At 40.2% G+C, this 13,648-nt stretch overlaps 2 protein-coding genes and 1 pseudogene across 2 annotated transcripts; 2 read left to right on the top strand and 1 right to left on the bottom strand.

Annotated features, from left to right (window-relative positions):
- Positions 1-1,545: 1,545 nt before the first annotated feature.
- LOC133741382 (uncharacterized) lies at positions 1,546-5,804 on the bottom strand. The gene is made up of 12 exons (XM_062169293.1): positions 5,405-5,804; positions 5,139-5,245; positions 4,968-5,036; positions 4,807-4,861; positions 4,491-4,538; positions 4,238-4,392; positions 3,572-3,810; positions 3,196-3,286; positions 2,736-2,864; positions 2,479-2,632; positions 1,931-2,025; positions 1,546-1,842 (listed from the first exon to the last, which is right to left on the bottom strand). Exons 1-12 carry the CDS (start codon positions 5,691-5,693, stop codon positions 1,657-1,659), a joined length of 1,617 nt encoding a protein of 538 aa, XP_062025277.1. The 5' UTR covers positions 5,694-5,804; the 3' UTR covers positions 1,546-1,656.
- A 382-nt stretch (positions 5,805-6,186) lies between these two features.
- Positions 6,187-7,201, top strand: LOC133737610 (B-box zinc finger protein 22-like; annotated as a pseudogene).
- A 4,562-nt stretch (positions 7,202-11,763) lies between these two features.
- LOC133739366 (uncharacterized) lies at positions 11,764-13,648 on the top strand. The gene is made up of 3 exons (XM_062167147.1): positions 11,764-12,175; positions 12,477-12,825; positions 13,273-13,648. The coding sequence occupies exons 1-3, from the start codon at positions 11,846-11,848 to the stop codon at positions 13,446-13,448; spliced, it is 855 nt and encodes a 284-aa protein (XP_062023131.1). The 5' UTR covers positions 11,764-11,845; the 3' UTR covers positions 13,449-13,648.

Genomic DNA, 13,648 nt, shown 5'->3' with positions numbered 1-13,648 from the left:
TATCTGGAGTTGCTGTACCACCCCACGCATCATCACTACTGAATTATCTTCTGGGTTTTTAACAACTTCTTCAGATAAGACTCTCTTTACGTTGATTCCAGCATTAGTTGCAGTTTCTACAACTGTGGAAGAGGTCTTCCAGCTTCATCATCGAGGTGTGCAGGCATAATCCAATCATGAAGTGGATCAATGCCATTATCAAGCGGCTCGCTTGCAGCATGAAGTAGATCAATATACCTATTCACCTATTCCATTTGATAGTTACTTTAGCATTTGAACTTTTAGCTTCTTTATACTATTCAACTACAGACTATACACTCACAGACTACACAGTAGCTTCATTATTCCTCACTTTTTCAAGATGCATAGCTAAAATTCAATACTCCGTACTCTGCACTCTCTTCTCATCATGTCATCCATATATGGTTCCTTGACTTCCTTTTGCAATGTCATTTGGCCTCATTTGAATAATTGAACCTTTATGGCTTTATCTTCTTTCTATTATTCAACTACAGAGTTACAGACATAGTCATATACTACATAGTACCAAATCTCTCCTCACACAGATTTGCATTTAGACTTTTAGAGAATTACTTCTCACCCAAAATCGCCTTGTGGGTATTTCTCCGGGGTAAAGATTCGCCTTGAAGGGATTTTTTTCCTCACCTAGATTCGCCTTGAGGGGATTTTCTACTCATCTAGATTCACCTTGAAGGGATTTCTCCTCACTCAGATAGTCAGATTTGTCTTTTACGAGATCTCTCTTCACACAGATTTTCATTTAGAGAATTACCGAGTTTTTTTTTTTTTTTTTACCTCAAATTTTACAGATATTTCTTCACTTTATCAGGGATATATCGCAAATATCTAATATATCGGAGATATCTGCGAAACGGTAAAAGATAAGATATTTACCCCCATAGATATATCGGTTAGTCGAAAAAAGGAGATCGGAGGATATATTGGAAATATCGCAGAGATTTAGTATTGCACTGCACCTGAATGATTTGTACTGCTACAAAACTTACACTGAGAGCTAAGATGATGAAAGAAGAATCTTCCTTAACTAAAGAGTTTTCTTTAATATGAAATTTATGTGTATATATGTAAAAGCGCGATGACTTTAAAATTGTGTTTTTAGAATTAAGTACTTGCGATCCAATTTATGTAATTAGTTTAAGGATATAGCATTGAGTCTAGTTGGGGATAGAGATCACAATACCTTCCCCAACCTCGGAGTCATTCTCCAGTCTGCCACTTTCAACCAGGTCGTGCGTTTGTAAAATGTCGTAGTAGCACGTGTTCACGAAAGGCCGCAGCATTGCTTTCACTTCAGATTCACATTATTAACAACCCATGTGGATCTGAATTTGGGTTTTGTTGCTTATAATGGACATCTTTAGGGGTGCTGCTGTTTATGCATTCATAACTTATTGTTACCTACGTAAAGAAGATGACGACTATTTGCAGCTGAAAACGAATCCGGCCATGATGCCTTACTTGGGTGAGGATGCTCTATGATCAGTCAGTAATTTCACGCACCACTTCTATCACCAAGTCATAACAGTATAAATGCATAAACCGATCCATATCTGAATGAGAACCAAATTAATGAACAATCAATGTTTTCTGTTCAGGCAAAATACACAGCCAAGTTCATTGGAGGAAATAACTAGATAACGGAAATTGGGCTTTGATGTCATTAAAACTTCTGTTTAGGCTACGAAGTGCTTGAATGTGTGGTTCATCCTCCTCAACAGGTATTATTTTAGCAAAGCTTCCTTCTTCAAGATAGTCCACTGTACGGTTGGCAGCTTCAAGACCCGTGACATAAGATTTCTCCTGTTGATATAAGTTTGTCCACGTTTAATGAACTTAATGAACAAAGTTCTCATGTGGTCAACAATAAACGAATTTGTTTTAATCTAACCTGTGACCATGAACCATGTCGGGTTATAATCCAGTCTCCAGCCATGAACAAGTTTGGGAAAGATGTAGATCCGCGTATCATGTACTTGTATGAACCTATTATGAGAGGAACAAGAGAAAAAGAAACTGCATTTCAATGATTGTCACAAAATGGTGTTGAGAACAGAAGTTAAAATCTGTCATTCAACATAATGTATGGAGCAGCCCCGGAGCCCCGAGCCAATAAAGACTAAGAAGGCTGACTCAAAAACAAATTTCATTAGGAAACAACACAGATATAGTAGTTCTCAAACAAGATATAGAAGAACTAGCTACACTTCACTCCAATTCGAACACCAGTTCAAAATCTTTTATTTACCCAACTGGACACTACTGAAATTTCAACTATAAAGATATGCAATTACTAATTGACAATCTTATGAAATCATTCTTTCCTTGCGTTCCATAGGAAAGTGCCTTCTGGTTGCATTGGTATTATATCGATGTGGTAGCCTAAACAATCAAGGTCCAATAAAAAGATGCCATAGATCATGCAATGAAGCTTGATACCTGGAAAGAAATGAGTCAGGGATTTTGGAAATCTTCCAATCTCCTTATTTATCACAGTAGCATTCTCGAAGTCCTTGATGCACTTTGACAGGTAAGATGTCACCTTGGCAACTATTTGCTTATCTGTCAGTACTAACAACTCATTGGCATGATACTGCACAAGAAAATTGGATCAGACAGAAGTCCGGTTGAACTTATGAAGTAAATTGCATTAATAATTACAAAATCAGAAGAAAAGCAGGAGCATTGATACTCACAAAATCAGCTTGTACCACTGTTACTGTACTATCTTTGTGGTCATCATGAATTACATTCAAATCAAAGAAAGACCACCCGAACGAATCATCAAAACCTGAGCAAGCATTGCTTGCATTTGGAATGCTCACCTGATTATGTGGTCCACAACAAAGAATCAGCTCCATCAAATCATGACCGGAAAAGTACCATCGACTGACTTGTTATATTAAAACTTTCCAGATTAAAGTGCCTAATTAGCAAAATAGGTATTAGAACCATATTTGAAATCTAAAGCATAGTAGAAATAAAATCTAGAATCAAAGGACATGCTCAGTTTTGTTTGGCTCATAGGAATCTCGTAAAATTCCCCAGTTCACATTAGGAGAAAAAGTTAAAATGTAGAGAAGAGTCATTTAGACAAGCTAGATAGTGATGTTAAAATTAAACTTCCTCTACGTTAAACTTCCTCTACGTACTCACCTTCCTATCAAGCCAGAGCTTAACGGAGAGTACATCGATGGTAGCCAGGTTCGAGACCTTGACAAATTCCTCCCTCGTACACAACACTGCACTATACAGAACTCAAGTACTGCCAATTAAGGTAGAAATAGCAGGAATAGGGTTAATTTAAGATCTAACATGCACTTCAGTCTTATACATGAAATGAGCTCTAAAATTAGTATCTGGACTTCCCTATGTGGATGATAGTCAGGACGAACCTAGTTTCACTGTAAATGTAACACTATTCTGTCTTGTAATACAAACTGATTTGATTTCAATCAAAAACCCTGATTTCTAACAAACATTGGATCACAGATATTTGCATAAAACATTCTGAGATTCAATAACAAAATACCTATTTTCAATAAGTTTCTGAAGCGTGGAGATTCCAACAGCTAGGACAACTGCATCAGCACTATACATTTCTTTGCCACAAACTACTTCAGAAATACAACCAGTTTCCTCATTAAGCAAAAGGTCCGTTACACTTGCACCTTTCTCAAACTTGCAACCTTTGGTTGTCATAGACTCCATCCACGGCTTAAAGATCTTTTCCCTAGTTGTTCCACGACACAGTACTAGATCAAAATCTTTCTGAAAAAAATATACGATTACATTTATCAGGAAGGAGAAGATACAATTGAAAAGTGACAAGTGAATGGACTTATTTAATACAATTATTACAATAACGAAAAAGACGTGATAATTCCATGCCGAGTGTACTAGAAATCTCATTATGAGGAAATCCTGTACAGGTAAAGTAGAGACTTGTGTGGTATTTGGAATAAGGAATATATCATAGGACTTCAGAGAGGATACTTTATAAGAGTCATGAATTTTTTTTTTTTTTTTTCAAGAGTAATAGTTTGCTGCGGTCTTTTATTTTCCAAAGATGGTAAGATTTGATGTCAAAAACTCATTATGGACTCCTATGACTATTAGTCAGCCTCCACTAAGATAATACTAATAGTATGTGAGAGCTTTATAAATGATTCTGAACACTTAAGAAAATCTATCAAACCTGGTGAGCAAGGATGTAGGATAGCAAGCCCAGAGTAGCAGCAGCACTACATTGTTCTGCTGGTGCAAACAGACCCACTTGAAGCAATGGTGCTAGGACTTTCTGATAAAGCTTTTCTGAGCAGCCAAACTGCTTAAAGAGCTCCCTTGCAGTAACTACCAGTAAAACCTCTTAGTAACTTCAGTTTATTCGACATAAGAGATAATTATTAACCCAAATGCTGAAACTTACTACTAGTGATAGAGATCCTTACTTGAGTCATATTTTCTCCAGGCTGTATCAGTATTGTCAAAGTCGATTACTGCAAAGAATATGCACTTATGAGTTGGGAAGTGCATGACTCGCAGAAATCAGATGAAATGCCTTCAAAAATTTCCTCAACACACACTACAAGCAACTCTACGCCACAATCAGTTTTTGCCTTTCCAAATAAAACAATTGAGTAACATTTTGATAGAAGATATATGAGTAACAGAATCCACTAAGATTTTATACAATATCCTTCAGAAAATAATTGGTTGCTCATCGATCAGGCATTGAAAGTTTAAAACCAAGCAGGGAAACTATACCTGCAGCCGTTAAAGGAAGTGAAGTTAATCTATCAACCAACGGCAACTGAACAAACTGCACGAAATGCACATTATACTGACTCATTCATCACCACAAGGCTGCTAAACTTTTTTACTGGAATTAGTAATGGCACACAAGAGGGTGAGCAAATCATATATACCTGTGAATAGTACAAGGTTCCTAAAGGAGTTGGCAACTGAGGAAGGTCTTGAAATACCGGAAATTCAACCTGCAGAACATTCCTGCCAGTATTAACACATCTCAAAGCCTCTAAATCAATCCCATTCACACTGTTAGCAAGAAATGCGAATACAAAAAAGGTGTCGATTACCTCCAATCCCTCAGCTGAATATTGCGCAAACTTGGTCCAGTTAGTGAAGGGTTTAATCTCCAGCTCATCAACAAGGCTGAATATATTCCGGTAGGGATACCAATGACCTAAAACAGCAGTATCATCAGAATCCAACCAAGTGAAAAAGGGTTGGTAAAAACCAACTTCAGTAAAAACAACTGAAACACATGATCAGCATAATCCAGCTTCCAAAATCCAATGAGTAATAGATATGCAAAGTAAAAAAAACAGAAGTTGATGATTACCATGGATACCCACATCATCAATACGACCATCATTTTCAAGTACAGTAACATCAAAGCCCTGGTTACAGAGGTGGTGGGCAGCGCCAAGGCCAGCCCAGCCAGAGCCAACGACGACAACCTTCCTGACTTTCTTGTCGTCGTTTGGTCCATCATCAGGGACTGTAAGGTCTAGTTGCGCAGAAGCTCTGCTGCGACGAGTCGACCCAGTTGGGTACCTGGGAGTGAAACGCGGTGTCGTTGGAACTGGGAGGACTGTGAGAGGGAATCTCCAACAAGAAGCCAACGACATCGTTGCGATGAGGGATTTGAAGGGTTGTTGAGTTCCCAGGTGTTGGCTAAGAGAGTAAGCAGCAACATGTCTTCTTTAAATTCCTTGTTTTCGGGTCTATTGAGTGGTGACGTTTATGGTTCGGGGTTTGGGGAAGTTTGACACATATCCAGCAACGATTTGTGGCGCCAACACCCGCTAACTCGCGTCGGACCCACCCAGAAACAATTATAAGAATATACATTTTTTTTTGGGTTCTTGAAAAGCCCCAAAATGAGCCAAAATTATTCCACTTACCCCAGCAACAGATTTTTATTCCCACTAACCCAATTTAAATTGAAATAACAATTTTACCCTTAGTCTAATTAATAAATTACAACTACCCGCCCTTCTCTCCTCTCTCTCTCTCTCTCTCTCCCTGTCTCTCTCTCTCTCACGCTCACGCTCCGAACCACTGCACGGCCTTCAGCTCCGTTCTCTGGTCTAGATAGCCAGGGGCGAAACGAGGACGGCGATGACGCCGATGGAGGTGATTCTCGGTGAAGGTTCACCTCCATCGGTGAAGGCGCAGATCCGGCTCCATCGATCGTCGCCGATGTTGGTGGATCGGCGGTCGCAATTTTGGAGGCGATTAGGTATTTTTTTTCTGTTTGGAGGATAGAGCTCTGCTGTGTAGGAAGTGTGATGTTGCTATAATACCTCACTGCGAATAGTTTTGTTTCCGGTCACCGGAGGTTTTGCTGACCGGAATTAAAGTTGGGCCGGAGCCCGATCAACCTGGGTCTGATGGTGGCGGCGGTGGTGTTGCTGGGTCGTCTTCTTCTGTCAAATCGAACTCTGGGGCTGTGTCGAAATGTGAAGCGAACATTCAATTGGCGGAGGAATGCAAAGTGGCGCCATCAAGTGTAGCTGGGATGTCTTTTGCTGGTGGTTCTGCAGCTGGGTCTGTTCCACAGTGGCCTATGGATTCACTGATTTCGATCAGAGCTTTGGGTACATGGATAATGGATCGTCTAAGGTTTGTGCTCATTGGTTACAATGTGAAACTGATTACACATTGGATAGTAATTTCGTATTGAGATGATGATATTGCAATCTCTATTATGGGTTCCAATTCTGCATTGGCCATTAGCCAGTCAGAGTGGATTTGATTTTCTTGAGGCCGTTATTGACAGTTGGTTTTGGTGAAAGTGAAACCTCATAGATTTGTGTTATCCTCCTTTAGCTTTTTCGAAATGGAATCCAAACTTTGCAAGTTGGGTCTCCATCGGCTGTGGAACTCACAAAATTGCACTTTATTTTTTCCAACAAGAAATATCCTATACAAGGGCTTGTACTCTAGGTTTTTTCCTCAAACTTTTATTTTGTCTTGAAAAAAACCACCCTTCACTACTTATTGTTGTGAACTTGTGATTATCAATTTAGCACTGCATAATGTTGCTTATTTATTTTGCCAAGCTGACTGCAGTAAACTTGGGGATTCTGATTCATCAATTTTAAGATCATCTGAGGCAATAGAAGTGTGTTAAGAGTATATTGGCATGGGGGGCAATAGGCGTCTATTGGGGGCCAATAGACGTTTTTAAATTGATATAATCTCTTCATTTTTTTATTTAAACAAAGTTTTATTTGTCTAAATTTAGGGAGATTAGTTCATATTCTGACAATTGAAAGTTCTATTGGGGGGCAATAGACGTCTATTGAGGGGCAATACATGGCTGATAGACGTCTATTGGGGGGCAATAGATGTCTATTGAGGGGCAATACATGGTTGATAGACGTCTATTGGGGGGCAATAGACGTCTATAGGGAGACAATAGACTGTTGGGACAATAGACGTCTATTGGGGGGCAATAGATGTCTATTTGGGGCAATAAACTTTTCCGATGAGCTTTTCAGAAAAGTCCGGTGGGCTGCGGCCGATAACCGGCTCCAGCGACCGGTAACCGGAATCCGGCGAAAGTTGGCCGGAATCCGACGACCGGTGATCGGTGATCGGATTCCGGCGGACGGTGACGGGCTCCGGCGAAGTCTCCTATGGTTTCTCTCTCTCTCTCTCTAAGTAAATAAGGGGTGATGGGTAAAATGGTATTAAAAAAAATTAAAAACAAAAAAAAAATCTTAATGGGGTATTAGGGAAGACTCCCTTAGAGTGTATTGGGTAAGAGAGAATTAAAAAAAGAGCTTTTTACCAATAACTACAAAATGACACTACTATTTACCAATAGCAGACTTCAAAACTAATAGCTCATGCGGCCAATAATTGAAACAGGCTGTCAGCCCATTTTATAGAAAAAACACTCAAATATTAAGAAAATTACGAAACATGCCACTGTCACATAACCCATTTCTCCCAAAATCAGAACGGTTCTGAAATCGAAACCATCCCAAAATCCAAATCCTCCCTAAATCGATCTAGGGCTCCGACGAAGGTAGAGGACGAAGCAGCTGGCGGATTGAGGCGGCGAAGCAACCGGCGAAGGGAGGCTGCGAATCCGGCGAAGCAAGGCTGCGAAGCCGGCGAAGTGAGGCGGCGAAGGGAGGCTGCGAAGCCAAATCCTCCCTAAATTGATCTAGGGCTCCGACGAAGGTAGAGGACGAAGCAGCTGGCGGATTGAGGCGGCGAAGCAACCGGCGAAGGGAGGCTGCGAATCTTGCGAAGGGAGGCTGCGAATCCGGCGAAGCAAGGCTGCGAAGCCGGCGAAGTGAGGCGGCGAAGGGAGGCTGCGAAGCCGGCGAAGTGAGGCGGCGATGGGAGGCTGCGAAGCCGGCGAAGTGAGACGGCGAAGGGAGGCTACGAAGCCGGCGAGACGAGGCTGCAAAGCCAGCGAAGGGAGGCTGCGAAGAGAGCATCAAATCTCTGATTCTCTTTCGCTTTCCTTTCACTATATTTCTAAGCTTGACTTATACCAGCTCATGGATCCCTTCAATTTGGTGCAAAAAGGTATTGCTCCGCTTCGGATCTTTCACTTGGCTTTGGGATTGATTTCAGTTTATCTTCGTTTTGGATTTTGTGCGTGGTTTTGTGATTTTTGGCGTTGAATTTGATGAGATCTATTGAATTTGATTGGTTTTATGGCTGCGGATTTGGTTTCTGTGCTGCTCTTGTTTTTTTTAGCTTGATTTTGTTTGGATTTTCTGTGGAAAACCATCCCAACAGTTTGAGCTCTCAAACTGTTAGATTCTATGCACAAGTAGTTGTATGAAATGATCACTTCGGTTGAACCTGCCTAAAGTTTTGTTTTTTCCATCATACGAACTTGTTTGGTATATTAATAGCTTTGCAGCTAAATCGTTTGGAACAAAAGGTGGCACCTTAGATTTTGATTACTTGAGTAGGGTGCTTCTCTTTCTTCTTTGTTTCAGCTCGCATGTTCTGTTCTCTCCATATGATACTGAGCTATGGAATTATACTATATTATATAAAAGGGTTTTTGTATAAAATGCGTTATGAGAAATTACTGCATAAACAGGTAGTGGTCGACTTGCATTATTCTGTATATTCATGTTGGGTTGGAAATTGCAGTGCATTTTACCCTTTATGAGTAATGTGCCTATTACCCTTTATAGTATGATTATTAGTTTTGTATTGAGGGTCAGTAGCTTTAGTTTCTGTTTATGTTAGTTTCTTATGGTTCTTTGTTCTTGCAAGTTCATGGATTAGTTGCAAATTTTGCTGCTTGTATCTTCTACTTCCTTTCGTTTTTTTCTTTTCCAATTTTTATCTTGGAAAGAAATAGAAGAAACTATAGAGATTAGGCTCTAAGTTTAGTGACAGTTTTTATGTGTTTGAATGTTGTGATTTTTGAAGTGAAAGGATTACAGTTGTAATAGCCAAAGCATTTTTGGGCACACTTAGTCATCCCTTATGCTCTGTGTTGCCGGTTGACTTGCAGGATGGAGCTAATGAAAGCAATGCTGATGTGAGCAAACGCAAGAAGGCCAGGCTAATATACTACTGGGGTCAGTATACTACTGGGGATCAGTACACTACTGAGGGTCAGTATACTACTGGGGCTAGTATACTACTGGGGGTCAATATACTACTGAGGGTCAGTACTCCAGGAAATCTTGCTGGAGAAACTTCTTCACCATGAGAAGAGGTGAAATTCAATGCAACTTGTATGTGCAAGCAGCAAAGCCAGAAATAAATGATATATTGTTCAAGTTTCATATTGTAATATTTATAAATAGTTTTTGGAATTATTAAATAAATGAGTTGTTTCTAAGAAAAACAAAGATGAAATATAGAAATATTATTTCTTCACAATACTACTGACATTCAGCAGTGTTAATTCACATTATCAAACTCACAAGGGCAGATTCGTAAATTACTCACCAATAGAAATAATTTAAAAAGTGAACAGTATCGCATGAACAGTCCCGCATGGGCCATGAACAGTACCGCATGGGAATTAAAAAAAACAGGCCTGCTAATGGTAATTTATGGACTAAAAGTGTAGGTAGTGGTAATTTGCCAAACACAATGGGGTTAGTGGGAAAAAAATCCCTAGAAATGGGGTAAATGGACAAAAACCCTTTTTTTTTTTCTTTGAGAATGAGGTTTTGCTCACCTCGGTTACGAGTGTGTTACTAAGCCACGCAGTTAATATTCAGACTGCGGTCCACGAAAATATCCTAGCAAACCTAGACTAATCACCCGCCGCAAGCCCACGCCATTAACACTGTCACGATGCCAGAGCTCACCATCTACAGAAGCTTCGAGACATGTCAGGCCGTCACACCGACCAGAAGAAGGATTTCTAATGGCTAAAGAAAATATTGCTACCTGACTGCCATGCTAAAATTCCAAATAGTTCGATTAAGTACCCTAGTCACCTATAAGCTTCTAATCACTGTCAAAAAGGGCGATCGAAGATAAATATCAACACTTATTGGTGTCGAAAAATTCCGCAGAGGATTTTAACTTACCAATGAATGTGGACCGGAGTGGGAGCTGACCAGAAAAGATCGAGAAGCTTCCTTTGAACGTTGACTCGAAGTTTGACCGTCGGCTCGAGGAGGGGGGTACCTGCAGAAAACCCTCCAATGCGTAAGTCAGTACGTTTCTTAGTAGTGTAGTAAGAAGAGTCGGAATCAGTTGGTTTACCTTGACGTCGAGCCGCCTTTATATAGGCGATGACTTACTTGGAGAACAAGTCGTCATTATTCCGGACTTTATGGCTGCATTTACTTACATACTTATGTCGATGGTTATTGTTGTATTAACGACGGTTAATCATGACTCATTTACGACGGTCATTCATCATGCATTGATTAATTGTGCGTAGTTATTGTCGTAGTTAAGGCCGTAATAATCGCCGCATTCATGACTGAAATTTATCTCCATACTAATTGCGGAGATAATCCCCTTAACTGCAGGCGCAGCAAAAGTTGACCACTCCCACATCACTGCGGGCCAACAATTTTTTTTTTTTTTTTTTGGTTACAAGCGGGGCCTAAAATGCCCAAACAGAAGCAAAAAAAAGAAACTAAGAACTGGAACAAAAACCAGTCCTCCTACCTCTAGTTACATCAGACAAATCATCCAAGAAAGTTTGTGCAGCATGAGCAGGGGGATTGTCAAAAGTGACCAATCCAGGTTCATGAAAAATGCTATTCTTGGCAAGGGCGTCAGCAGTCATGTTACATCTTCTAAAGATGTGTGTCAGCTTGACATTCTGAAACTTAGCCATCAATTTCTTTAATTCACTTCCTCTTTAATTTCATCAATCGGTTAAAGAAAAGAAAATACTAATTTATTCCTTACTCATGCCCATTTTTATGTTATGTTGACCACATTCTACTTGTACTGATCTAAACATGTGAAGTAACAAATTTAGAAACTTTGAAAGGCTGTAACACCCATTACCCAATCACTTTGACCCCAAAAAATGATGATAATGATTGACACAAATTCTTCAGAATTATTGGTAATCTTTTGCTTTTTTCTATTCGCCAAAATAAAAATCATAATAATACATTACAATCATTTACCGGTGATCCAATTATTTAGATGACATATGTCCCTATATGGTCCACCAAAAAACAAAAAAGAGGCCCAACAAAATTGGACGAAGCCGTTTTTGCGAGTCTAACTGATGATGGGATCCATATATCGCTTGGCAGTGAATCCAGCCTCACATATCTCCCCAACACACAGAAATTAAAAAATGGCAGCCACTCTCTCCGTCCGGCCCCACCGCTTCTCCGCCGGCTCCTCCTTCCCTCGCCCTCCCGTCCGCCGACCCGGCCCGGCCCGCATCCCAAAACCCGACGAGCAGTTCGAGCCCTGGAGAGGCTCAATCACTCTCTCCCGCCGCCCATTAGCCCCGGCGGTCCAAGCCAACTCCAGAGCCGACGACTCGGTTCCCTTCGAGATGTCGGTGGAGAACGCCCTCAAGCTCCTCGGAGTCGCCGACGGCGCGTCGTTCGATGAAATACTTCGCGCCAAGAAAAACATCGTCGCTTCCTGTAAGGATGACCAGGAGGCGATTGCAAGGGTTATTATCTCCCCTTCGTTTCCAGTTCAAAGATTTTATGCCACTTCTTTCTTGTGCTTTGTATAGTATAAAACACTGTAAATTTTGAAGAATTTACGGTATTAATTTGTGCTGTTGTTTGTGGAATTTACTCTAAGATTTTGGTCCATTTACTTTGTTTGATTGTTTAATGGAGTCTTGGTGATATCCATGGTGCCATTAGGACCATAATTTTGCAAGAACTACACTGGAATTTGACTGGTTTAGCATTTGGTACCTTTATTTGTGATTTACTGATATCACTGATGCTAACTACTTTTAGGTTGAGGCTGCATACGACATGTTACTTATGAGAAGCTTAACTCAGCGGCGAGCTGGCAAAGTTGTAAATAGTAGCGTTCGTTACGCTGATGTAAAGCAGGTGAATGCTCCTCCAATGCCGCAGTGGCTGCAGGCTACTGTTAAGAATCCACCTATTGCGGTTGAAACACCCTCGACAAGTGATCTCGGTGTACAAGTTGGTGTGTATGGAGCTTTGATGGCCTTAACTTATGTCAATGGAACTTCGACTTCTTCTTTGCCATATGGAGGGGCTGATGTTCCTGGACTGATCCTGGCTGGTAGCTTTGGAGCTTCCTTGTACTTCATGACTAAAAAGAATATTAAGTTAGGTATGGATTCTCTCTTTATTCAATCACAGTTATTAGATGTTTATGTCAAGGCATTGGAGAGTACTTGCAAGTTTCTATATGATAAACTCCTGAATTTTTTTACTCTTTATTATTGTTATGTATGGTTTCTTGATCATGAAAGTCATGGGCTTGTTTAGTTAGGTTGGTTTACCGCCTCATATATACTATTGATGGATTCAATTATCTGCTTGGTGTCCCTAACTATTTGATGCAAGTCATGCAATGTATTTCTTGCTATCCACTTGACATGTTTTACAGTTGAGGACAACAATTGCATTTTACAGTGAAGTGAATATTAAGAACATGATTGCATCGTGTTATTGAAAGGATTGAGAAACATGTATACCTCACTCTCTGTCAGTGTCTTTCTAATCTGACCTTAGGTATCTTAAGTACTTTGAAGTGATATGTTGTTCATCTCTGCAGGGAAGGCTACTATCATAACTGTAGGGGGACTTGCAGCTGGTGCAGTAGTTGGTTCAGTAGTAGAGAATTGGCTGCAGGTAGACATTGTTCCTTTTCTTGGCATACACTCTCCTGCTGCTGTAGTAAGCGAATTTATTCTTTTCTCGCAATTATTGGTCTCCCTATATTTGAGGTAGAGCTAAGAGAAGATTGTAACTGTGACATATATGGTGAAATCTGTAAGTATTCATTGTCATGATCATACCCAAGGCTCTTTTTTTTGGTAGGATGTGTATCATTGCATGCTGTACAAAAACTAACAATACAAAGTTATGGTACTTAATTATTTTAAGGGCTACATAAAGCACATTTGAAGTGATCAGTAGCACTCAGTTCA

The sequence above is a fragment of the Rosa rugosa genome, chromosome 3 (genome assembly GCF_958449725.1).
Source record: "Rosa rugosa chromosome 3, drRosRugo1.1, whole genome shotgun sequence".
Classification (NCBI taxonomy): domain Eukaryota; kingdom Viridiplantae; phylum Streptophyta; class Magnoliopsida; order Rosales; family Rosaceae; genus Rosa; species Rosa rugosa.
The sequence above is the reverse complement of the archived record's forward strand: the minus strand, read 5'-3'. Positions and strand labels throughout refer to the sequence as shown.